This window comes from Mytilus trossulus, chromosome 3, assembly GCF_036588685.1.
Source record: "Mytilus trossulus isolate FHL-02 chromosome 3, PNRI_Mtr1.1.1.hap1, whole genome shotgun sequence".
Lineage (NCBI taxonomy): Eukaryota > Metazoa > Mollusca > Bivalvia > Mytilida > Mytilidae > Mytilus > Mytilus trossulus.
In genome coordinates this window covers 82,962,519-82,987,968 of record NC_086375.1, presented here as the reverse complement: position 1 = coordinate 82,987,968, position 25,450 = coordinate 82,962,519, and the positions used below count along the sequence as shown (strand labels likewise).

The following is a 25,450-nucleotide window of genomic DNA, read 5'->3' as shown; positions in this document are numbered from 1 at the left end:
CACTAGCTGCCAAGTTCATGTTCTTCATCGATTTTAATAAAATGCACATAACGTGTATAGTGTTGAATTGTTTATTAAAATGTTGCCCACAATCTTGGCTGATATGGATAAAACCATTATATTTCATGACACTGCATGAAAAAGAAATGGACTTATCGCATAATACCAGAACCAGAGACATATATATTGTATCTAATCTCTGCCAGAACTAAAAAATAAACTACAGTAAGTCCACATACACATAAGAGGGTATGGATGTGAATTAACAGAATAGAGTACAAAGGACAAAGAAAAAAAGGAATAAAGAATAGTGAATGAATGGAAAGAAAGTGTAAGTTATTAAAAATATAACTAAAAAAAGAAGACAGAAAAAAAAGACACCCCTCCGAGACGAGCCTTACATGCACTGTTATTACCCAAGGTTAATTTTACGGCGGCCCATTTTATTTTGGCTTAGAAATAAACATAATTGACAAGTTTCCTTCCCCTGCATTCTCGATCCCACATGTAAATAGCACGGTGATTTCAAAAAGACATTGATACATCATCACAACACTTGCCGTCAGTGTTTGAATATATTGATTAAGAAGGTATAGAAGATTAATGCACGCACACTATTATCCACCACTGGCCTAAATAGTTAGTCCGCAAACAACGAGGGTCATAAAAACCCAGCACTTTGAACACAGCCACCGGCACGGTGTGAATCTGAAAGCTTCCCACTATCCATTTCTACCCATAGAAAACTTTTGCCTTTCATTTATCAAAAATGAAATATGTTGATATTAATGGTATATAAGAATTATTGGGGAATTCAAACCATTCCTATTGTAAGTGATAAAACTAAATTTATATCAGGGTGATTGAAATGAGGGGAAAAAAGGGGGGATCAGGAGTTCAGGGCCCCCTGTTTGGGAAAAGAATTGGTTGATTATATATGGAATCACTGAGTCATGGCAGGAGCAGGCCCCTCTTAGGCAGTCGGTGGGCCCCACTTTTGAAAAATTCTGGATCCACCACTGTGGTCATGGACTCATGGTAGTCTTCAGTTGTATTATCTTTTAAAAAAAAAATACACCTGTATAGTGTATATTCTTTAGTGTAGATCAAGAGAAATACTGTGAACTATCTGTGCATTGGGGCTTATTAAAAGGTATTTCGTGGGGAAGAAAGAAGGGAGGGTGAGTCCATGGGAGGTAATCCCCACCCCTTTCAATTGGAGAATATGCTATTATCTTGTAAACGGTCCAGATCCCCATTCCTAAACCATATATATTCTTGAATGGGACGATAAAACAAATCAAATGAAATTAAAATGAGGTCTTTGGGGGTTACCCCACCCTGTTCAATTTGAGAATGTGCTATTATCTTGTGAACGATCCAGATCCCCACCCTAAACCATATATATTCTTGTCGGGGACAATAAAATTAATAATGAAATAAAATAAAAGTGAAGTCCCACCCCCTCTAGTTTGAAAACTTGTAAACGGTCAAGATCCCCACCCCTAAACCATATTTATATATTCTTGTATAGAACAATAAGACAAATCAAAGAAAATATAGGGAGAGTCCATGGGGTTCACCCCCACCCCCCCATGTTTGAGAAACTTTTAAACGGTTGAGATCCCCTGTCATCCAGTGGTTAGGTGAAAAAATTTCAGGATCCCTGATCCCCACCCTCAACCCATATATATTCTTGTATGAGACAATAAAACAAATCAAATGAATATAGGACCATCCCCTTTGTCTTGGGTTGGGAACCCCCCCTTTTTAAAATGGCTGGATCCGCCCCGGCATACCATCTAGCTAGCTATAAAGGCTTTAAAAATATGAAATCAAACAAGGAAATTAACAGTGTAGGCAACTGTTTTGAATTTAAAAAAAAGTCTTTTACATATATAACAATGTTAAATTTTTTGTGCATTTATTTTTGCTTATCGTATTTTCAATAATGGACAAAATTGCATGATTGAATATTGTAATTTAAGAAAAATCAGCATACATGATATAAAATGGGAAGTTGAAACTGGGAATTTGACAAAGAGACAACAACCCAATCAAAGAACAGACAAAGGCTGAAGGTCACCTATATATATGGGTCTTCAATGCAGTGAGAAAAATTCGGCACTGGTCTTCAGCTCATAAATATGTATCAGAAATGAAAACGAGATACAGCTTTCAGTTGTATTAATAAAAACCTCACAATAAGTTCTGAATATCAGAATATATATATACAGTATTGCAAGATTCTCTCAAAATGTACACATAGAGCTGAAAAACTGTCAGTGACTGTAAAATTAATCATGCTTACATTAAAGTCCATGGAGTCCATCTTAATATGCATACTCACGTACAAAGGAATATAAGTATGCAATAGACATCAAGTTTTCAAAAATAAGAGTATCTATGCCATTAATTTACGACAAGATCTTAATCAATCTTAAGTAATAATTTCGGTTTGTTTAAATATTTCGGAGGTTAGTATGACCTCCTCTTTGGTGATGATGTTTTCGTTTTAAAGTTGGGAAAATTGTTTGTACATGTACCAACAAAAATAAAAACACAAAGTCAATCTAGAATTATGTTTTTATCATTTTTTTATGTTTAGGTTGTCAGCAAGATGAAAAGGACAAGTATGCAGTTAAAAATTCAAAATGTGGATAAGTTACCTTTGCAGATTTTCATACTTTGCATGAATGAATTCAAAGAGTATATGATGGACAGCAGAGAAAGAAAAATACAACTTTTCAATTATCCTGCTCCTGGATAAATGTAAAACATCTTGTTCTTCGGTAAGTTTTATGCTCTGTTTTGATAGTGTTAGTGCATGTATCTTTCCAGTCTTTCCTCTAAATTTTAAGTTTTTGGTGAGTGTTCACCATGAATTTCAGTAAGTAACTGGTGGATTTACATGTATATACTCAAAATTTAGTACTAATATTAATGGGATTTTAGCATGACATCCTGCCAAATGCTTATTAATCATGTTTATGTTCCAGAACATACAAGTATTTGGACTGTACGCATACAGTCTGCCCAATTTTAAGAAGTTGGTCAAGTTTATTACAAACAAATGTACAGTACAGATCAACATAACTGAAATCTTTAATAGATTTATACAAAAAGTTTAATTGCAGTTAAAATAAAAACACAGGTTTGGTCGAGCTGGTACCAGACAGTACAAGTATACTTAAATGGTCTGACTGTACACATATGGTGGGACTGTAAGTTCTGGACTGTAAAAGTAAGATTCGAATACTGATATGGTCTGGAACATTTATACATGTCTTAAAATTAATATCAAACACATTGGTGTTTTTGAACTTGGTAATAAGTTATTTGATAGAACTATAATGTTTTGGGATATCAAAATCAAAAATATCCCATTTTTACTTTTAATAAAGAAGAAGATTATTGATGTATGTTTAAATGTATATCAAAATGAGACAGCAAGCCAACAACACAAAAAATAAGGATAAAACATACATATTTTTTTTGTATCAATGTTAAAATTTCCAATATGTTCAAAGAGTTCAAGGTATTTTTTCATTGAAATAAAACACAAATTGAAATCTGTCTGAACTTCAAAAGCTTAAAGAAATATTGTTTCTGTTGTCTGCATTTTGTATAATATATTGCAAATTCTTGTGAATAATGGAATGTTATTATAGTTGTCTAAAGATTCAACATTGATCTTTATACTGTAAATTCATAAATTATTGCGTGTATTTATTATTGTGATTCTGTCATTTTAGACTTAAATGCGATTTTAAATTTTACGCTTTTGAGAAAAATCCTGTTTAATCCATATAAAATATTTCATAATGCGAGTTTAAATTATTGCATTTACAACTCTGTTGCATTTTTCGCAAAAAAAAAAAAACTCGCATTAATTCCGAATTTTCAGTATATATATATATTATGTATATAACTTGGGAAAATACCCAAATGTTATAAAGAAGAATAAATTAATTGATTGGTATATGGTATAAGAATAGGAAGATGTGGTATATTGCTAATTTGACAACCCTCCATCAGAGACCAAAGGATGTAGGCCGTTAGCAACTGATGACACTGGACAACCTTTAACAATCAGTAAAATCCATACCGCATAGCTATTTTTATTGAAAATCATATAATTGCTACATGTATGAAAACAATTTTGTATAATCCATTACTTTAGATTTTATTGGTTCTTTTTCAGAAGGATTGAAATTCACCACCTAGAATACATGGAGAAAACATAGAAACAAGACCAGAATAAATTCAAAGACAAAAGTTGGATCAGTTATTATTTTCATCACTCTGTCAATGATTTGAAGTTCTTTTAAATTCAAAAAAATATTGAAACCACAATAATGTCAAAGTTTTGTGCTGAATGTCTAAAAAGTGGACTATACCATCAAACAATGCTGGATGATAAGAAACTATTAATGTTTTGTGTTGAGGGATATTGTGAAAAAAATAGATTTACTTAAATAGATACTAGTATGTTAAGCCTAACAATAGAGTTTTTATTGATTTCAAATGGCAAATAATTGTGTTTCAAGAAAGTATTCTATAATTCATGAATAAACATATATTGATACTTACATTATCTGCTTTGTTGTTTAAAATTTTAGTTTTGAACAGTTAAAGAACAATATGCTAAATTAACATTTCCCAAGAAAAAAAGATATTCAATTAAAAAGATTCATTTTATAATAATTTACTACCAAATAGAACACATTGTAACATACACATTACTGTTTATTTATATCTATATATTTACAATTAGAATCCCATAGGATTTTAATTTGTCCCATGGGATATTAAAAATCCCATGGGATAATAAAAATCCCATGGGATTTTTTTGGTCCCATGGGACAACAAATATCCCATGGGACTACAATAATCCCATGGGACAAAAAAAAATCCCATGGGATTTAACCAAAATCCCATGGGATAATGGTAAATCCCATGGGATTTTGCCCTGTCCCATGGGATATTGAAAATCCCATGTTTTTATAATTCAAATTGCAAAATAAATATGAAAGTAACTGTATAAAACCAATGAAATTATTGAATCCCATGTAATTCCGCACATTTTGGTTATATACATGATATTGTAGCTCTTGTTTGAGGCCGCAGCGGATTTGCAAATGAGTGTTTTGCAAATTAAAAGTGTCCAGTGTTCCAACATCACTTGGATTTAGAGTCAAGATAAACAGTCAGTGAAAAACATCACCATGTGCAAGGCCAAGATACAGTTTTCGACATATTGTAGATTCATGAATGTGTATATGTATATAACAATAATGTTAAGTTTCCTTTTAATTTACTGCTGACAAAATCAATATTAATACCAATAAAACAATATTCAATGATCTAATTACATTGTTGAATTGATAAACTTTAAGAATAAGTTTATTTGAAAGATCGACAAGTTTACCAGGATCGTTTCTTTATTTCCGGCCACAGTAAACAACATCTCCGTAAAAATGAGGATATGCTGTCCCGCTTGTGTCCAACAATGCTGAAGTACATTATAAATACTTGACCATTAGGAACCTTTTCAACCCTCATGTACGATATTTTACAGTCTCGTGTTGAAGGAGTAATGCTTTCTATGATGACAACTGATGTTACACACGAACAATTTTTAACATAAACCCTTTCACGTTCCGACAAATTGGACATACACTTATGGAAAAGACACTATATAAATTCAATCGAATATAGCAGTCGCACAAAAGCTCACACCAGTGGCGTAGATAGGGTTAAACTGATGTGCATGCAAAACTGTCGAAAACATTTTGGGACCATTTTATGCAGAAAATATTTTTTCGGATGATTTTCCCTGTATGCATTTCAAGTTATGATTTCGTTGGTACACTTTAAATCACTTAACTAACATGTGCACAAGTTTTAATCATACTATAAATAGTTTCCCTCCAAAATACACAGCATAGTTAATAAAAAAAAGTCATACTGCTCCCGAAATCATCAGTATACTTTACCATTCTCTATGGATATATTATGTTCAAATTATTTAAAAAATCGGTTTTCACTGGCAAAAATGTTGTCCGTTAGTGGTGATTTGTTACCAATCAGTACTCGATAGAAGTCTCAGGCACCATGAATCACACATCTGTGATATATAGAGTATTGATTTGAGCCCTTAGCCAATTCTTTACGTAAGCAAATGTCAAAGATTCAATACTTTACGCAAGCTAGTTGGCCAAAAACATAGTCCATCAGTATCAGAGTACCAAAGACAGTACCGACGGGAACGTGAAGGGGTTAATCAAGTCATGTACTCGGATTGTAGTGTCTATTCGAAATCAAAGGTGGCTCTTATGTTGTTAAGATATGGAGGTATCAACTATCAAGTCATGAATGGTCATTAAAATACAAGATAGATTAATTTGAAAGTCCCAATTAACAGTAAACAAATCAATAGAACAAAAAATCGAATTCAATATTCATATAAACACAAAATCGTTAACTTTTCAAACAGTTCAGTTTATAAAAGACGCTGCCATCTTGAACGTCATACCATTTTTGTAAATTGTACCAATGATTATCAAGAATAAATCACGGGAACAAACAATTTGGAGTTTTTCTGTTTACTTACGTAATAAAGTGAGTCCACATCTGATTCAACATACGATTTCAAACAAACAAAAGGAGTTCTCTGTGTAAATTGAGCTCTTATCAATCAGTGAAATTGTTCTTTCTGTACAGAGATCAGTAATTATATGTATATTTGTTGTTTTTAGGTATAAATTATTCCAATTATATGAGGTTACTTCGACCAAAAAAAGATATGTTTTGCCTCGCCTGCGACAAAGTCGCGGAACGCTAGATATAGGGATTGCTTTTTCGAAAACGACGTCAGCAATTTTTAAGTTTTTAAGTTACTTTGGTAGGAACTACTTGCGATTGATCATCATTGATATTAATGTAATTTGCATTACTATCGCTGCATGGTTCAAAGAATAATAATAATTAAACCACCTTGCTGTCCTTTGGATTGTATAGTTTCTACATTTTATGCTGACAGGCTGGACATATCTCTGTGTCAACAGTTTATTTATTTTATTTTTCTGTAAACGCGCATGTATTTTTGTCACGTAATTTTTTCGTAATCACCGAATTTTGTATCAAACTGAAGCATCTGAACTGTTTTGTTAACATTAATTATCTAAACCAAACCAAGTGACATATTTGAAAATCAAATCGCATTAAGGTTCATGTGGACCCTATGGCTAAAATGGCCGTATTTTCACCTCAAATTTTTCTCTGAGTACAGGCAAACCTGTGCATCTGGAAAAGTTTTAAGGCATAGCATGCCCTAGATAAATAGAATTCAAATGCATTGTATGATTTAGAAAATTCATAACTTAACTGGATTTTGCCGTACACTTTTTTTCGTCTCTGGAGAAGATGATAAAATTAACAAACAGTTGAGTTTACCTTGATATGCTCCACTCAGGTACACAGTTTAAATAACAAATTATTGTCAGGTATCTATTGTCCATCTAATGTCCATGTCAATTAAAAATGCTCACTTTAATTTTTACCTGTGGGGAAGTTCTCAAACCTGTTTCCCAACTTAGTTTATTTGGCACCTTCTGGAGGAATGAAAAAAAGTGCACGGCAAAATCCTGGTAAGTTTTTATTTTTCTAAAACATAAAACATACTTAAAATTCATTTATCTAGGGCATGCTATGCCTGAACTTTTTTACAGATGTCCAGGTTTGTCTGTACTCAGAGTAAATTTTGAGGTAAAAATACGGCCATTTTAGCCATAGGGTCCACATGAACCTTAAATCCCATTAGGAAAATTTGCAAGCTGAGGCAATTATGTTATAAGTTTGTATGATAAAAAGTAAAATCACAAAAATACTGAGCTCAGAGGAAAATTCAAAATGGAAAGTCTCTAATCAAATGGAAAAAATCAAATGATAAAACATATCAAACGAATGGACAACAACTGGGTATATATCTTACAGGCAACCTTATATTCCATTGATATATAAATGAAACAAATATTAAAATTTACCCAATGCTGTCACATAGTGACCCTTTGTGAAGATGAAACTCCCACTCTTCTACATATATTATGGCAGTAAGTACCTACAATCATCCATAACTATTTCCACTTTTTCAGTCATTGCTGTTACAATTCTGGTCTCTGGAAATTAACAACTTTTAAAAATTCTTACTCTTTTAATTTTTTGTTGTCTTTCTGTCCTGTCAATTCGGTCTTAATCTTTCATCATGTATAATTTATTCAATATACTTTCATGAATAACGAACTTTCTAACAGCAAAACTTACCATGGATACGTTTACTTTATTCACCTATCAATATTCTATATTATTAAAGCGGACATTTATGTACCAAAAATATACAGTTTTCAAGAAAAATGTATCGATGGGTCTTTTCAAAATCTGTTTATATTCTTGTACAAAACATACGACTTTATCATCATTTGAAAGTTAGTTTTAACATATTTATTTATAGTAGATTGGGAAACAAGTTTTGCAACTTGTTTTAATCCCTTTCCACTTTGCGGGTGCAAGTGCTGCCTTGTAGCGGCATTAGCCTACTCTTTTTCGAAATCTTCGGGGTGTCTTTAACGTGCAGGAGATATGGCTCTCTCTTAACACGGGTCAGCCATTTTTCGTCCCCTTCCGACGGACTATAATCGTTTCCTTAAGACCATACTCGCAAATGGTGTCAAGGGAGAGCCGAAAATCGAGTTCCTGATAATTTGAAAGTTGGTGTCCTACATAGTGTAACGTAAGTTCTACTACTTGCAGAAAATAAGAAATACGTTCGTGGATTTTCTTGAAAAATCGTGCTCAAAGCTCTAAAACCCTAAACTGCGTGACCCAGAAATTTTTACAATTATACACATCTTACAATGTTCTGTTTTTTTTTTAAGATAGAACATTCAATGTACACAGGCAAATTTCTCTTGTACATCAATTTAAATTCATGTGAATCTCACGTGAATTTCACATCAATTTCACCTCAAACGAGCTTAGGGAGCTACCATTTGATTTTTATGGGGGGGGGGGGGGGGGGGGGGGCTAGGATGAAAAATTTTGTCCTGCATTTTTTTTAGCTGTAATCTCTGTCCTGCCTTTTTATTTTTCACTCTGTTCGATCCTGCCTTTTTTTTTTAGTTTATCCTGATTTTTTTTACCTAAATTGTCGTCCTGCCTTTTTTTTTTTTGCAAGTGTCTCATCCTGCCTTTTTTTTTACTCAAAACTCCTGTCCTGCCTATTTTTTTCAAATTTCATCCTAGCCCCCCCCATAAAAATCAAATGGTAGCTCCCTTATACGTGAAACTCACGTGAAACAATTTTTATGAGTTTCACATAATTCTCATTTTTTTTTAGAATAGAGTAATTCAAATAACATCTAAATTTTCAAATTTAATTAAAATGATGAAAGTTGAAAAAAAAAATTGTTGTAAATTTCACGTGAAATTTATGTGACAAATTTCACATCAGATTCACGTGAAATTCACATAAATATTTTCACGTGAGTTTCATGTATAAGCTCGATTGAGGTGAATCTCATATGAAATTTTTCATGTGAATTTCACGTGAGATTGATGTGAAATTCATGTGAGCAAATTTTGCCTGTGTAGATTGATTTTATAACGCCTAAAAATAGTAGTTGGTTTTGGTTTCAGATTTATCCTAATGTTTTATAGCGTACTTGATATTTTTTCAACTACATAACAAAAACGTATTTGCTTTCTATGATATAACTTTTGGCAATTCTTTTTTTTTTTTATCTAGATTGTGCCTCAGTTATAACTCTACATACCATTATAATAATGAAAGTATAACTCTGTAAATGGTACCAACAATATTTTGACATTTAAGTTAGCAGATGTATCCCGTATTTTAACTTTAACTTTTAACATCACGTCACAATAATAATCAATATTCTGTGTTTTATAGAAACAAGCACAGTGTTAGTGATGTCAAAGTATCAGTGGTATGAACGAATGCCCCAAAGAATGAATATGTCCACTACGTAACGGTCAACTAATTGACATAATTTTGTTATGAAGTGGACATTTAGAACAGTACTGTAATATCTGAAGTAATCAGAGAGAGAGAGAGAGTAAATTGATCTTATAATATTCAAGGAAAATGTTATCATTTATTATTGGGGTTGTTTTTTTTTTGGGGGGGGGGGGGGTCTTAACTTTTTTGGATTCGACCGTCACTGATGAGTCTTTTGCAGAAAAAAAACGCGCGTTTGGTGTGAATACAAAATTAATCCTGGTATCTATGACGAGTTTATTTACAACCACTGGCGCAATGTCACTGCTGGTGGAGTTTTAATTCCCCAAAGGTACCCCCAGCCTAGTAGTCAGGACTTCTGTGAAGACAAGAAAATTCATTGATATGGTCATATTTATAAATAAAATGTTTACAAAACTTTTGAAGCTTTGAAGTACTAAGGCTTACAGTTTTCTACCTCAGTAATAGACAACCGTAGCTGTATTTGGCAAAACTTTTAGGAATTTTGGTCCTCAATGATCTTCTTTCTTGTCTTTTATTTTTCCTTTTTTACTGTTTTAGATTCAAGCGTCCCTGAGTCTTTTGTACAGTAACCGAAACGCGCGTCTTGCGAAAATATAAATTGTTATCCTTGTATTTATGATCAGTTTATTTACAACCATTGGATCGATGCCACAGTTTTAATTCCCCGAGGGTTTCACCAGTCCAGTAGTCAGGACTTCTAGGCTGACATGAATAATCAATGATATGGTCATATCTATAAATTCACTGTTTACAAAACTATTGAATTTTTGAAATACTAAGGCTTTTCTTCCCCCGGAATAGATAACCTTAGCTGTATTTTGCTAACCTTTTAGGAATTTTGGTCCTGAATGCTTTTCAACTTCGTACGTTATTTGACCGTGTTAACTTTTTTGGATGTGAGCGTCACTGATGAGTCTTTTATAGACAAAACGCGCGTCTGGCGTAAATATAAAATTTGATCCTGGAATCTTTGTAGAGATTATTTATAAGCAATGGGTCGATGACACTGCCTGTGGGGTTTGAATTCCCCGAGGGTGTCCAAACAAGTGAAAATACCAAATGAAAAAGTACGAAGTTGAAGAGCGTTAAGGACCAAAATTTCCTAAAAGTGTTACCAAATACAGCTTCGATAGTCCATTCCTGCGGTTGAACAGTATTGCTAATTCAAATTTCAAAGTTTTGTAAATAGTTAATTTATAATTATGAGAATATTATTTTACTGATTGTATTCGCTCCGCTCAGTGTACAAATAATATCCTGTTGTTTAAAGAATTTATTCGAAACTATTTCAGACAATAAAAGAGATAAATGCATTATGTTTTCAATTTACAGTTATATATAATAGTTCAACGAGCCGAAATTGTATATCTTATCAAAATATGTGACATATCCCATTTAAACATAACACCAAATTGAAAACAACTTCACTGACGTACCCAAGTGTGATAATATGCTTCAGCATAAACTTATAAATAGATTCGTAAATAAAATACGTTTCTGAAACAGAAATTACTTTTCGTTTTTTTTCTCTAAAAAAAAACTCTCTTTCGGAATGGGCTATCTGTGTCAATATAGCGTGATCAGCAGCACATCCCAATATTCCAATGTAGACGTCAACCAAGCAATGTGATCATATTCAGCTGATACCAAAAAAACTAAAAATTAGAGATATCAGGTTTATAATTAAATGTCGAAAAACACTCACCAGTGACGCTCGAATCAGTAAAGGTAAAATTAAGTACGAAGTACGAAAGCATTCAGGACCAAAACTTCTTTAAGTTACTCATTATAAACCTACCGATAGGATGACATTATAATATTATTACAAAATTGATAATAAGAAACAGAAAATATTCAAGAGTCTTTTCGACTATAAACTAACAACTGGTTTTTTTTATAATTATTTTACCAATACAAATATACAATGAATATAACCTTCCTCGATGAAACTATTCTTTATTTCTAAGACCATTTGACAGACGGCGAACATCGAGTCGGCACTTTCTGATAAAGTATTTAATACACCAGAATTTTATCAAAAAAATAGTTCCAGTCCTGGGTCTAATATATGGAAACTACATTCCTTATGTGTTTGGAAGTATGTATTGTTTTTGATGTTGTTAATTATTTTTTTACGACCTTGACTAGCAATATAGCTTTGGCACGTTGGTGGTGTTGTTGTTGTTGTACTATATATACTTGATGCTAACGGAATCTGGAATCAATGATTTCTTTTAGATACTCACGCATGCGTTATACACAATAATTCTATAAACTAAATAACATTATAACGAGTAAGGAAATACATTCTAATGTAAATGTTTACGAGACTTTTAACACATCACTATAAAACAGATATAATACTGTCCATTTATCGCTTGTTTTCACCGTATAATGCCTCTGAATAAGACGGCGGCGAATGTGAAAAAGTTGTTCCATATCCTGTTCCGGTATTTGAGAACTGCGTTCCTTGTATATTGGGATAATACGGTTGCTGTTGTGATTGGCTTAACATTGCAATTTGATGTTGTTGTTGTTGTAATATTAGCTGCATTTGAGCCACTCTTTCCTGTCTTGACTGGAACAGAAAAGCTTTTCTATAGTAACAAAACATGACACACACGGTGAGGCAACAAATGAAAAGACCAATTGCTGTTACAATTGCAACAGCATTCATTCCCACTTGTAGGTCAAAACTTGTACTACATGCAGTATTCTTTTCGTTCCTACTAGCACATTCTGCCATTGACCATGCTGAATATCCAATACACAATCCCATAAATGAGAAAGATGTTACAGCAAAAACATAAAACACGACAACCTGAAAAAAAAAGTTGTTTTCTAACTTATGTATTTTATTATTAAGTTAACATATGTTTAAAGATCCACCCGAACTCATACACAGAAACACAGACACATATGTGTTGAAATCATTGATTTCCGTGTTCGCTATCTATTGTTTTATTTTGATGCTTTAGAAACGTTAGTTTTGTTTGCAACATGCATCTTCAAAATTCCTGTCACGACACTAAATCAGCATAATCTCTATAATTCTTCCTAATTACATAATAAATATAAAAGTCTTACTCATACAACCATCTACCAATTTGGTTAATACAAAAGCTGTTTCTACTATTTCCACTTGTTTGTCAATATCTCTTGTTTGATAGTCCCTTGTTAGACAAGTCTAGTGAAAACAAAATCTCAGGTAGGATATGTCTCATGTGAGTTATGGCTCGTGTTAGCTATGTGTCTTGTAAAATATGTCCCATGTAAGCTATTTCTCGTGCAAAATATGTCCCTTGTATTGGTTACCTAAACTACAAAAAAAAAAAACCAGTAAAATATTGTTTCATCTCGGCTCTAGAAAGTGTTCAGCAACCAATCTTTTACTGCTTTTAATTAGTTCCTTCTCTACTATCAAATAACATAAAATCAACTTTTGGCTATAAAACTTTATGAAAATAGTCAAATATTAATTATGTGTTTTGGAGTGTTATTTGTTCTTGGTGTTTTAAAAATCACTCGCCTTTGGTGGTCATTTTGATTCTGTTGACAATTGTTATTTTTTTTTTAATTATTAACACTACACTTTTAAATTAACACTACAATTTTAAAGCCTGTTGTCTCTAATGATAAAGGTAAATATAATAAATATACTTCAGGCGGGGTGACGAGATGATTGAAGCTGTTATTATCTACATTTCAGCAATAAAGTTTATCGACAGGTTTAAGTCAGTCCTAAGGGCACCAATTGCACCCCTTCTAAAGTAGACTTCTTCGTGTACTTTTATGAATCACTGTTTATGGTCAGTAAAGACCCGTCTAAATTACATTTAATTGACAACAACGCTTGTCGTTATCTTGCTGATATATTATCGTTCAATAATCAAGAACTGTAGAAATATACTGTCGAAATATACCCCCAAAAAATATAATCAAAAACGAGCATCTTGACATTGCATAAGTTAGTGTTTATCTCTGCCATGTGAATGAAGTATTTATACTAAATCCATTTGGATTTGTACTGATTGATATGACAGTTTTAAATGTATAACTTTTATAATATTTGTTATTGGCTTTGAACTAGCTGTCATTAACTGCAGGTACTCTCATATTTGCACTTGGCGTCTGCTATGTTGTGGGATTGTGAAAGTTCCCTGCCACGTTTTCTTTATGATTCTGTTTGATATATTCTGCTTTGGATGGATCTGATGAGCTTAACTTTTTTGAACTGATTTTTATAGTTTGTTCTTATGTTGTACTGTGACATCACTGTCCCAGGTTTAGGAGGATTCGTGCGCCTCCACCTAGTTTTTATCCCGCCATATTCTGTGTAAGCTTGTAATGAAATTGTTGTCGTTTGCTCTCAGAGGATGATTAAGAGGAAGCCAGAGGGAAATTCATATATGACAAATGCATAGTCTTTTTTTACTCCAAACCTACGCGTTGACCTTCCTGTCCACCTTTTAAAAGCTTGGCTCTACATTTGTTAATGATTAAAAACAACTCGTATATTTTTGACTTTTTAAAATACGTTTTTGTTTGCTTACAAGACATCGTTGTTTTGTTTTGTCACTTTCTGTTTTCCAGTCTGAATTACTTGATCCAAGTGCAAGTCCAAAGATAGCTCCTATCAAGATCTAAAAATACCAAAAAATAGCTTATTTAAATGGCCAGCAATATTGCATCAGAGGTTACAAAGAAAAGTCAATATCTTCGGTGGTAACCTTTAACCGAGAGTATGCGTTTGATTGTAAAAGGGTTGTTTCGAGATTAAACAGTACTTTATGATATGTTTATTGAAGTGGAGTACTTTGTGTATCGTTTTGTGTACATATCACGATGATCTTACGAAGTTCCCAGTGGTTAGGCTCAAAGATGTTGTTCAGAAAAGTACTTGTTTCCCCTTTCTTATATACAGTTAAACGTCCATGTTTCCGCATTATAGATTCGTCCTTTAAAATAAAACTTGCCTGTACTGTAACTTCAAAACCAAATTGACAGACTGATTCTTGATCTTTGAACTGAGCGAAAACAAAAACAAAGTTAATCGCAAAAGTGTTTTCCGGTTTGCAATTGTCGTATTACATATAAATACACATGTCTGAGGGTGACAAACACAAATGCAACATTTGGAAAATCAAAGATAAACAAGTATATAAAAATTACCGACTTTTGTCATAAAACTATAATTAAGTAGAAAGTTAACATGCGAGTTTTCTTACTAACGATACGGACCAAATAGGAGAAATTAACAGTCAAACTTTCGTACCAATGATCCGGCCCAAATAGGAGATCCAGCTGTTAAGGGGAAGCCACCTCCTGTGCTCTTAGAAACTATAACTATACCAGCAATAATTAACAGTACAGCACCAGCTGTCATCGCCATAGCAATTATCTTATACTTTTTCACTACATTTAGGCGTAGTGCTAAAAATCTGGCTGAAAAATTAAAAATGTTGTTATATCACAAATATTTCTATAAAAAGTTTACAAATTATATCATTTATCATTATCACAGTACGAGAGAGATTCGTACATCTTTACATTTTCGAACATCGATTGATGGTAACAACGTTTCTGAAGTTGTTTTGTTATTGTTATTTTAATCAAAGTTACATAGTAAAATCTCTGAAATGTATATATGTATGTACACCCACTCAAATGGGATTTTTTAAATGTCTTTGCTCACTCTACGCGCTCATTGTATATAGTTTAATGTTTATTCGAAATATATCTGCTATATGTTCCACAGATATCGTTAGTATATCTGTCAGAAGCAGAATAAGTCGACTCCTTCGCTAAAATTAAAAATAGATATCGAGTAAGTATATATGTGTGAAGTAGGATACTGTTTTTATCTTTCATTCTTCAAAGTTGTTTAAATAGGAGAAAATGAGGATAACAGGGCTTCATCAAAATTATCAAGAAATAGTACTCTGGTGTTCTTCTAACATGAATTAAAAAAATTCCAGATTGAATTCAAAATTAAAGTTAAGGATTGAGATATTAATATTGAATGCGATGTGATTCGTGTATCAATAAAGGCAACAGTAGTATATATACCGGTGTTCAAAAGTGATAGATCGATTGAGAGAAATTAAATCCGGATTACAAAATGAAACGGAGGGAGGGAAACATATCAACTCAACTATAAGAGGAAATAAATGAACAACAGGAACATTAAAATGCAATAAAAAAACAAACGCCAACATACAACAAAACACAAACTATTCAATAACAAGTGTCATATTTCTGACTTGGTAATGGCATTCGGAAAAAATGATGGATTGAACCTGGTTGAACTGCTAGCCGAACCTCCCAATTTATCGCTGAAATGGCAACACTACGTGACAGAAATGCAGCTCATCATACACAAGACCATTCATCTCAGCGGAACGCACCAACAAATAATATTATAGTCAACATGCAAACTGCAAAACAAAAAAGAACATATTCCATCAACGACAAACACCACAGGATATTAAAAAACAGTTATGCGCTGATGGTATTAACATGCACTGTCGAATTTTATACAATAACAATTATTTTCACAAAACTCGTCCACAGAAGAATTTTCAGGATATTGATGTCATGGAAAGTCAATCCAATATCATTTGGACCCTAAACTACAAGACATATTAGATTATCCAACCGAATTCATAACTGAAACCTCAAAAACTATTATATGAATGCCGGATGTACAAAACACTAAAACACGTCGTTTAGCAATTATTCAAAATATTGAGCTAGTGTCCCAATGAATTATGCTTCATGCACAGTCTTGTTCAGATTCCTTATAGTTTGTTATTGTCCCCTATAATTATGCGTATAAACAGTGAAGTTCAAATTATGCCGTACAGTATGTTAGTGTGCCTTAGATAAAGCCTTTGTAAAACAGTGTGGTTCAGATCAATACAGTGGGTTTTGTCCTCTACAGCTATACGCCTGAACAGTTGATTCAGATTCGATACAGCGGGTCCGTGTCCCCTAGATTTATGCTTATGAGCAATGAGGTTCGGATTCCATATAGTGGGTTAGTGTTTGTTAGAATAATGCTGATGAACAGATTGTTAAAGATTCCAAACAGGTTATGCTTCTCTTAAAATTAGACCTTTGAACAGTGTCGTTCAAATCCAAACAGTGGGTTAGTGTTTTTTGGAATTATGCTTATGAACAATGTGGTTCAGTTTCAAGATAGTGGGTTCTTGTCCCCTTAAATAAGGTATAGAAACAGATTGGTTTAGATTTCAACCAGTAGGTCGTGTCCCCTACAGCTATGTACATGAAGAGTGTGATTCAGATGTCATACAGTAGGTAAGAGTCCCGTAGATTTATGATGAACAATGAGGTCAATATTCCAAACAGTGTGTAAGTGTAACATATTCAGATCCATACAGTAGTTTTGTGTCCCCCATAATTATTCTGATGAACAGTGTGGTTCAGATTCCATACAAAGGGTTAGTGATCCCTAGAATAATGTTTATGAACAGTGTGGTTACAAAATTGGTTCGTGTCTCGTAGAATTATAATTATGAACAGTAAGGTTTAAATTATGTACGGAAGGTTTGTGTCCCCCATGATTATGCTTTATGAACAGTGTGGTTAAGATTCAATATATTGGGTAAGTGTTCCAAAGAATTATACTTATGAACAGTGTTGTTCAAATCATTCCGTACAATGGACGATTTTCCCCTATAATGAGGCCTCTGAACAGTTTATATTCAATACAGTAGATTGTTCAGATTCCATACAGTGAGATTGTATACACAATTTTATGCTTATACAGTGAGTTAGTGTTCCCTAGAATTTGACGAATGATCAGTGTGGTTCAGATTACGTATAGAGGGTCAGTGTCCCATTTAGAATTAGGCTTTATGGACAGTTAATTAAAAGCTTTATATATATGTCCTTACCTTCCTCCTCGGTTGTTAACTGCTGTTGAGGAAATTGACATCCTCTCAGATCCACTCCCGAAATATGCATTTCTATATATTAAATCTCCCTTAAAAGCTTTATACCGTAGATTTATATTAGTTTTCGTTATTACGAAATGTGTATTGAAAATACAGGTAAAAATTCTAAAAATAATTTTTCTGTTTACGTGTTATTTTATTGACTATATCATGCTATATTTATACTTTAACAACACAAAAAGTTACCCAGAGCAGTATCAAGGAATATTTCGTTTAAATCATCTTGTATCCCGAGTACTCAGGTAGTATAAAAAGCAATCCGTTATTTCCAGAAAGTTGGGTCCTTTAATTGATATAAGTTGAATCATATTTATAATTGCAAAAGAAATGTTTGATACATGAATCCGAATTTTTTTTTTATAGGGATTGTAATTATTAAACGATTTGTTGAAGACCCATTGGTGGCTTTGGGCTGTGGTCTGGCTTTTGATTGGGTTATTGTCTTTTTGACACATTCCTAATTTTTAATTTGATGCGGACAAACTTTATATGGTTAATGTTTATCACTATCCAGTCAGGATTCTTCTTTCTAAAAACTAGTTCCCCTGTACACCACCTATATTAGCATCATTTTATTATACTTTTCATCTTTTTATGTTAAAATAATTGTCTTCAAATTTAAAAGTTTACAGAGATCTCGTAGTCTATAGAAACAGAGGCAATCAATTCAGATATGAATATCAGGCTGTTATGTTGCGGTGGGAGGGTTGCATTATGTATATGCCTGTCCCAAGCCAGGAGCCAGTAGTTCGGTGGTTGTTGTTTGTTTTAGTATTTCATATTTGTTTTTGGTCATTATGTATGTTGTTCATAAATCTGACCTTTAGTTTTTACGTATGAATTGTTTTAGATTTTCACTTTCGGGGCCTTTTACAGCTTACTTTCCGGTAAAAACATACTGTGACCTATAGTTGTAAATTTCTTTGTCAGTTCGTCTCTTGTAAAGACTTTTCTTATCGGCATTCATACCACTTCTTTTTATCTTTATATGTATTACATCCTTTTCACGTTCAAATTTCGATATTTTGATAATTTTTGCTGAGAAAAATGTATTTAGAAACAACCAGTTTCTTTACTGGACATGCATTTGATTTTACTCCTAACTGCTGAGTGCATTTCGGAAAATCATCAAATGCATTTCATGTTTTGCCTACCCATACAGACTATCGAACCATCTGGCTCTTGAAACTGAAGCAATTATGCTCCCTAATGACAATTTCAGGCAGACCAATAGAAGAAAAAGGATTGCAAGTTACATCGGTTATCACAAATAAATCAAATTGATTAATTCTATCATTTATTGAAAAATAATCTGTTTTTGATACACCTGTCATCAAAACTAAATTGAAGAGTTTTTTCGAAATACCTTTACTTACTACTCATTGACACATGCCGCACACAAACACTTTTTACTATATACAGAACATTATAAAAATTAGAATATTTCTTTAAAAAGCATAGTCAGTGAATATCAACGACACTCAAAAACATTGTTTTTTGTTAATAACCAAAAACTTTGTTTAAAGCTAAAGATCTTCGTGTGGAAAACAGTTCATGCTCAGTCTTGATTAACAATATCATTCATGTCCTTCAAAAGAATGTAATGTCTTCATACACTCACTGTTAACAATACTTCAAATACCTCATTCGAGTGGAATGCTTTAATACTTTATACTTGATCAGAAGCACTGTTGGATAGCTTGGTAATTACTCGCTAACGCTATATGTGTTTTTATGTTATGTAAACCATTGTGTTCTGCGAAATCATATGCTGTTTTCTTGTTCTTATCATACACGTCAAGGAATGCACCTTTGTTTATCAAAAAGTCTACAAAGACTATTCCTTCGTTCTCTCTGTATCTCGGACAATAACGACAAGCGGCTATGATCGGTGTTGCACCAGATGAGTCCTGTGCGTTGACGTTGTCAGTTGTTAGCAGCAATTTTGCAAGCTCAAAATTGCATTCAATGATAGCTTTCATCAGTTGTAAAAACATGTCATCATTTATTCTTTTTTTACCAAATATTGTTTCCTCCTTTATTTGATACTTTCTTAACACTGATTTGTTTCTTGAAGCAGTCATTTTAAGTTTTAGCTCCTTAATAAACGACATTATGTTCTTTTCCTACTCGAATCGTTTCTCTGTATCAGTGACAGACAACTGCTCTTTTATACTGCATTTATTTTGTCTGTGAATGATGTTAGTGTTACAAACACAGATTATCAATGTAGGTATGACTATAAAATGTTTGAAATCAAAGCAAATGTTGTTCGCCTTACAAGGTTATACACGTCTTTGCTGTCAACAAGTTGAAAGTATATATGACATTTCATTAAAGAAAATCAGTATTGGAGGGGATAACACATATTGTTTTTTGTTGTTCAACTATGGAGTTTAGTTTATGTCAATAATTGATTAGAAATATCGGTAACATCAACGTCTTAGTATCTAAATTTCCTTGCACATCTTCCTATATCTATATATATGTGTTTTGAAACATATATTATAGACTAATGTTGTGAACATTAAGCTTTTAATAATAAATAATGAAAGCGAGACGACTTGATCAACACGTTTTCAATTTTGCTTCGATATCTGGAACACAATCTTGCTTTTCTTACGCATTGATATAATATCTTGCATTTGTAAATAGTTATCAAAGGTACCAGGTTTATGAATAAACTTTCGCACGATTCGTCTACACTACTCTTGTTATTTTACAGACATACATTGCAAATACGTTTCTGCAAAGTATATACAAATCATTTTAATTTCTAGTGTGTGTTTCCTAGTGTTAAACATTTGAACTACAAATACGGTTCATGAATATATTTTGGAGACTCTCATTCAAAGCGATAATGATAGTACAGTTGAATTTACTGTATAGTAGTGCAATGTTTTATAAATTCTCAAGGTTAATCAATCATTTTTTCTTTCTTCTGTTGCCATAATGAAATTAACAATATATGAAATAGTGCAATGTATACAAATATTGGATGGTCATTAAACATAAGTGTGGAATCTATATACACGAATAACCTATATACATGAATATTATGTATATATGAATAATCGATATTCATAAATAATCTTATCTGAAAATTTGTATAAATAAAGCTTGAACTAAACTAGGTTTTTTTTTCTCGAACAAATAGATATCACATGTATCAGCCTTTAATTGAATACTCCAGACGCGCATTTTGCATACAAAATATTATACAGTAACGCTTAGATCAAAATGATTTATACTTTTGATTACTTTCTGATTACAATAAAACAATTCTAAATTACATTTTATAGCAATAGAACCTTTTTTTAACTCATTTTTAATACATAATAGATATTTGACTTGTTAAAATAGTTTTGTAACCATGTTAATTGATGTTTTATTGACATCAAATATAAACTTTCACAGCCATCCAGTATTGAACTCATAATTCAAAAATTTAAGCCAAAAACGACTACCGTTATCTTTGCCTTGCACAACAAAAATCTTCTTAGTATTTCAAAAATTCATAATTTTGTGAACAGGAAATTTATAAAAAATACCATATAATTGATATTCATGTCAATAACGAAGTCCTGACTACTGGGCTTGTGACAACCTTCGGGACGAAGCGTCCACCAGAGTGGTATCGACCCAGTTGTGTAAATGTAACAGGCTTATAATTAAATATGCAAGACGCGTATTCTGATGATACGAAAAGAAGTGTACTACTGGTTTCCGTAATATGTGATCTTTTTTATATATATTTTCTGGTTTAACTGTACTATACGATTGTATTTTATTATTCTTTTTAATCTAGACATTCCTTTTTTTTATTTGTTTTATGAATTTCCGGTCTGTCATAATATGCGTGTCATTTGCCTTGAAAAGTGTCTGTTCTTTAATAAGTAAACATTATAATTTCTGTTTGACCGAGTTTATATCCTACAGAGAAAATAAAGACCTACCAAGAGGATTGGAAATGTCATTGTCACTTAACAAATATATATTTTCCGTTTGATAAAATAAAGTTAAAACAATTCATACACACTTTGAATGTTTATTGTTGATGAGTAGAAAATATACCTTAATATTTTCAAATCAACCTTTTTTTTTTTTTTGGGGGGGGGGGGGTTACATATTATATAGGCATATCAATCAAAAATATAAATTTCTGAAATACGACAGAATAGCCATATTGAAAAATTTAATCGATCTACTATACAACTGTATACATAGACAAAAACTGTTTAGTGTCTTTAAATATCAGCTGTATTTGTACGAGGCTAGGACACAAGGTGTATGCGAGCTTTTAGCGAGCTACTTCACCTGTTTCAAGCCGAGTACAAATACAGCTGATATTTAAAGACCCCAAACAGTAATTGTCTTTATCCTGCAATTAATTATGTATATTGTTTGTGTTTTAAAAGTCACAAAAACTAACATATTTAGTATTTATTTTTGATTTGTAACCCCTTGAGGCCCGCGTAGTAATATCAAAATCACATATCACGCTGAAGACGGGTTTGAAAAAAAAGAATCTCGAATGGTCAACAATAATACATCGCTCAAGGTGAATAATTATCTATTTTAACATAACAACTAATTTTAACAGTAAAAACAAATAACAAAACATAGTCAAATTTGAAACAGAAGTGTACGAGTTGTCCGTCGCTTCAGACTTGACATTCCCTTAACATGCATGCAGAAATTGACATGGTTGATTTTGTAACACAATCATACACATTCAAGTTTTGAAACCGACAATTGTCGTCGTCATTGGAATGCAACTGGAATACACATTCTGAGGTCACACAGGTTCAAACAATACTCAGTCCGGCCGTGGGCGGAGCTTTAAAGCGATATCTGTATAGTATACATATACATCATAGCGACATCTGTAGGGCTGTATCTGTATAGTAGGACACCCAATTGCAGGATAAATATATTTATTCAAACTGAAGCAGCAATCTATATAATAATTGTATGAAATGATACAAAGAAGTTGTATCTGAAACATAACAACTATATCTCTACATATACTAAATTAAGTAAACTTTTATAGATATTGATTTGGTTATCAGTAAATTAAAAGCAAACTAAATATTACTTGCATGTTATATACATATACACAATCATGGATCTGCAGTCTGTAGATACCTTTATCTTAGCATTGCACTAAGTCATGTTTTTCTCTGACTGTTTATGACGTCTTTATCTGAATTTCATTGGATGTTGAATATGTACGAAATGATAGTTTAGTCTAAGATGCACGATTTTTAACAAGTTGTTAGAGTCTCTGAACTAGCTGTCATTTGACTGCGAGTACTCTCAGATATGTATCTAGTGTCTTTTCGTTGTTGGGATGTACAAGTAACCTTCCTAGTTTACTTTTTGTTCATCTGTTGAGTTTAGCCTTTTCAACTGATTTTTATAATTCGTTCTTATTTTGTAATGTTATACCACTGTCCCAGGTTAGGGGAGGGTTGGGATCCAGCAAACACGTTGTATGTGCCTGTCCGAAGTTAGGAGCCTGTCGTTTGTTTATGTGTTACATTATTGTTTTTCGTTCAATTTTTGTACATAAATTATGCCGTTAGTTTTCTCGTTTGAATTATTTTATAAAAGTCATATTCTGGGCATTTAATAGCTGACTATGCGATATGGGCTTTGCTCATTGTTGAAGGCCGTACGGTGACCCATAGTTGTTAATTTCTGTGTTATTTTGGTCTCTTGTAGAGTGTTGTCTCATTGGCAATCATGCCACATCTTCTTTTTTATTCATATACAAGGATACACGGGGGGAATCTTTTTTTTTGGTTCTGAATTGATTATTATGCATTTTGTATACTGATTCAATCATCTCGATTAAATAATCAATATGTAAATAGCAGCTGATATTTATAATACATTTTGATATACTTTTCTCTTCCCTACTGTGATGTATTGATATACAGTTGAATAGTTCATACTGGTTCTTTTTTTTTTGGTTTATTGCAATAACAGGACAAGCACAACATGAATGAACAAAAGTATACAATATGGAATATTCACAGCGTCAAAAACAGCAATTTAATTTTTAATGTTAAGGTTAAACATAAATAATTATCTAATAATAAGAAAATCTGTATTCGTTCTTTGATATCATATTAGATTGATAGATCAAACACCGATATTTTTTAATGAGCAAAAAATGGAGATCCAGGGACTATATTGTGTAATACTTTTGTTATACAATGTATAAATATTGCCGTCCAAAACGACGCTAAGATTTTCCATATCTTCTTTATAGGTAAAACAGTATCATGATCATTACCTTTTCAAATGTTTATATAAACAAACTTGTGCACAGTAGTCTTTTTCAAACTTTTACAATTTAGATTTTCCGACTCGGTATCACATTACCATTACACCTTAGGAAGTATACTTTTGTTCCTGAAAGATATATTTTTAATTCAAATCCAAAGAAAGAAATTAAATTTTTCCAGTATTTCATTGCTGGTCAGGTGGTGTGGTTCTTAAATATAAAGAATGTATATTCGGTAGTTGTCGTTTGTTGATGTGGTTCATAAATGTTTTTTTGTTTCTCTTTTTTTAATATTGTTAGACCGTTGTATTGGTTTTTCCGTTTGAATGGCTTTATACTAGTCATATGAGGGCTTTTATTGCTTGCTGTTCGTAGTGAGACACTGCTCCATGTACTCTAACCTATATACTTTTACAAATGACGAATGAGATTGACAGTTGTCTCATGTACACTCATACTACATCTTCTTATATTTATAGCTTATAAATTAAAATTAACATCTAATTTTCTAATTATAAAACTGAAACTTCTGATTTTTTTTTAAATAGTTAAAATTTTGTAGATTAGGACGGAAGAGCAGCGTTGCACCGTTATAAGACTGAAATAATTCAGAGGTCGGTATAATTGTTTTGCTACTTTTTAAACCTTGAAACCATAACCACTTTGAAACTGGAAAACAAAGTTTAACGGCAAGTGATATATTCAGGACGAGAACATGTTTTTGGTGGGGTTCGTGTTGTTTATTCTTTAGTTTTCTATGTTGTGTCATGTGTACTATTGTTTTTCTGTTTGTCTTTTTCATTTTTAGCCATGGCGTTGTCAGTTTGTTTTGGATTTACGAGTTTGACTGTCCCTTTGGTATCTTTCGTCCCTCTTTTGTGATACTAATATCGACCCACATTGTATTAGAACCACGACTCTTAGCACGAAAACCTAGCAGGCTATCACAATATCATACAAACGGTAATTATTGGATATCGAATTATTGTGATATATGAAATAAACAAAGTTGCGTCCTTTTACATCTACTTTATAGCAAATTAGAAACGAGATATCAGCAACCTGATTTCGATATTTGTATACCCTGCATGTGAACAAAAAAGTTGTTAACAG

General features: G+C 32.5%; 1 protein-coding gene and 1 long non-coding RNA gene across 2 annotated transcripts; one reads left to right on the top strand and one right to left on the bottom strand.

Annotated features, from left to right (window-relative positions):
• Positions 1 to 297: 297 nt before the first annotated feature.
• On the top strand, positions 298 to 4,597 carry LOC134709778 (uncharacterized). The gene is made up of 3 exons (XR_010106038.1): positions 298 to 590; positions 2,609 to 2,792; positions 4,205 to 4,597. It is a non-coding gene; the product is annotated as an uncharacterized LOC134709778 (long non-coding RNA).
• Positions 4,598 to 11,308: 6,711 nt separating this feature from the next.
• On the bottom strand, positions 11,309 to 18,118 carry LOC134712645 (uncharacterized). Its single transcript, XM_063574387.1, has 4 exons — positions 17,983 to 18,118; positions 15,339 to 15,508; positions 14,617 to 14,706; positions 11,309 to 12,884 (listed from the first exon to the last, which is right to left on the bottom strand). The coding sequence occupies exons 1-4, from the start codon at positions 18,050 to 18,052 to the stop codon at positions 12,435 to 12,437; spliced, it is 780 nt and encodes a 259-aa protein (XP_063430457.1). The 5' UTR covers positions 18,053 to 18,118; the 3' UTR covers positions 11,309 to 12,434.
• Between the last annotated feature and the right edge of the window lie 7,332 nt (positions 18,119 to 25,450).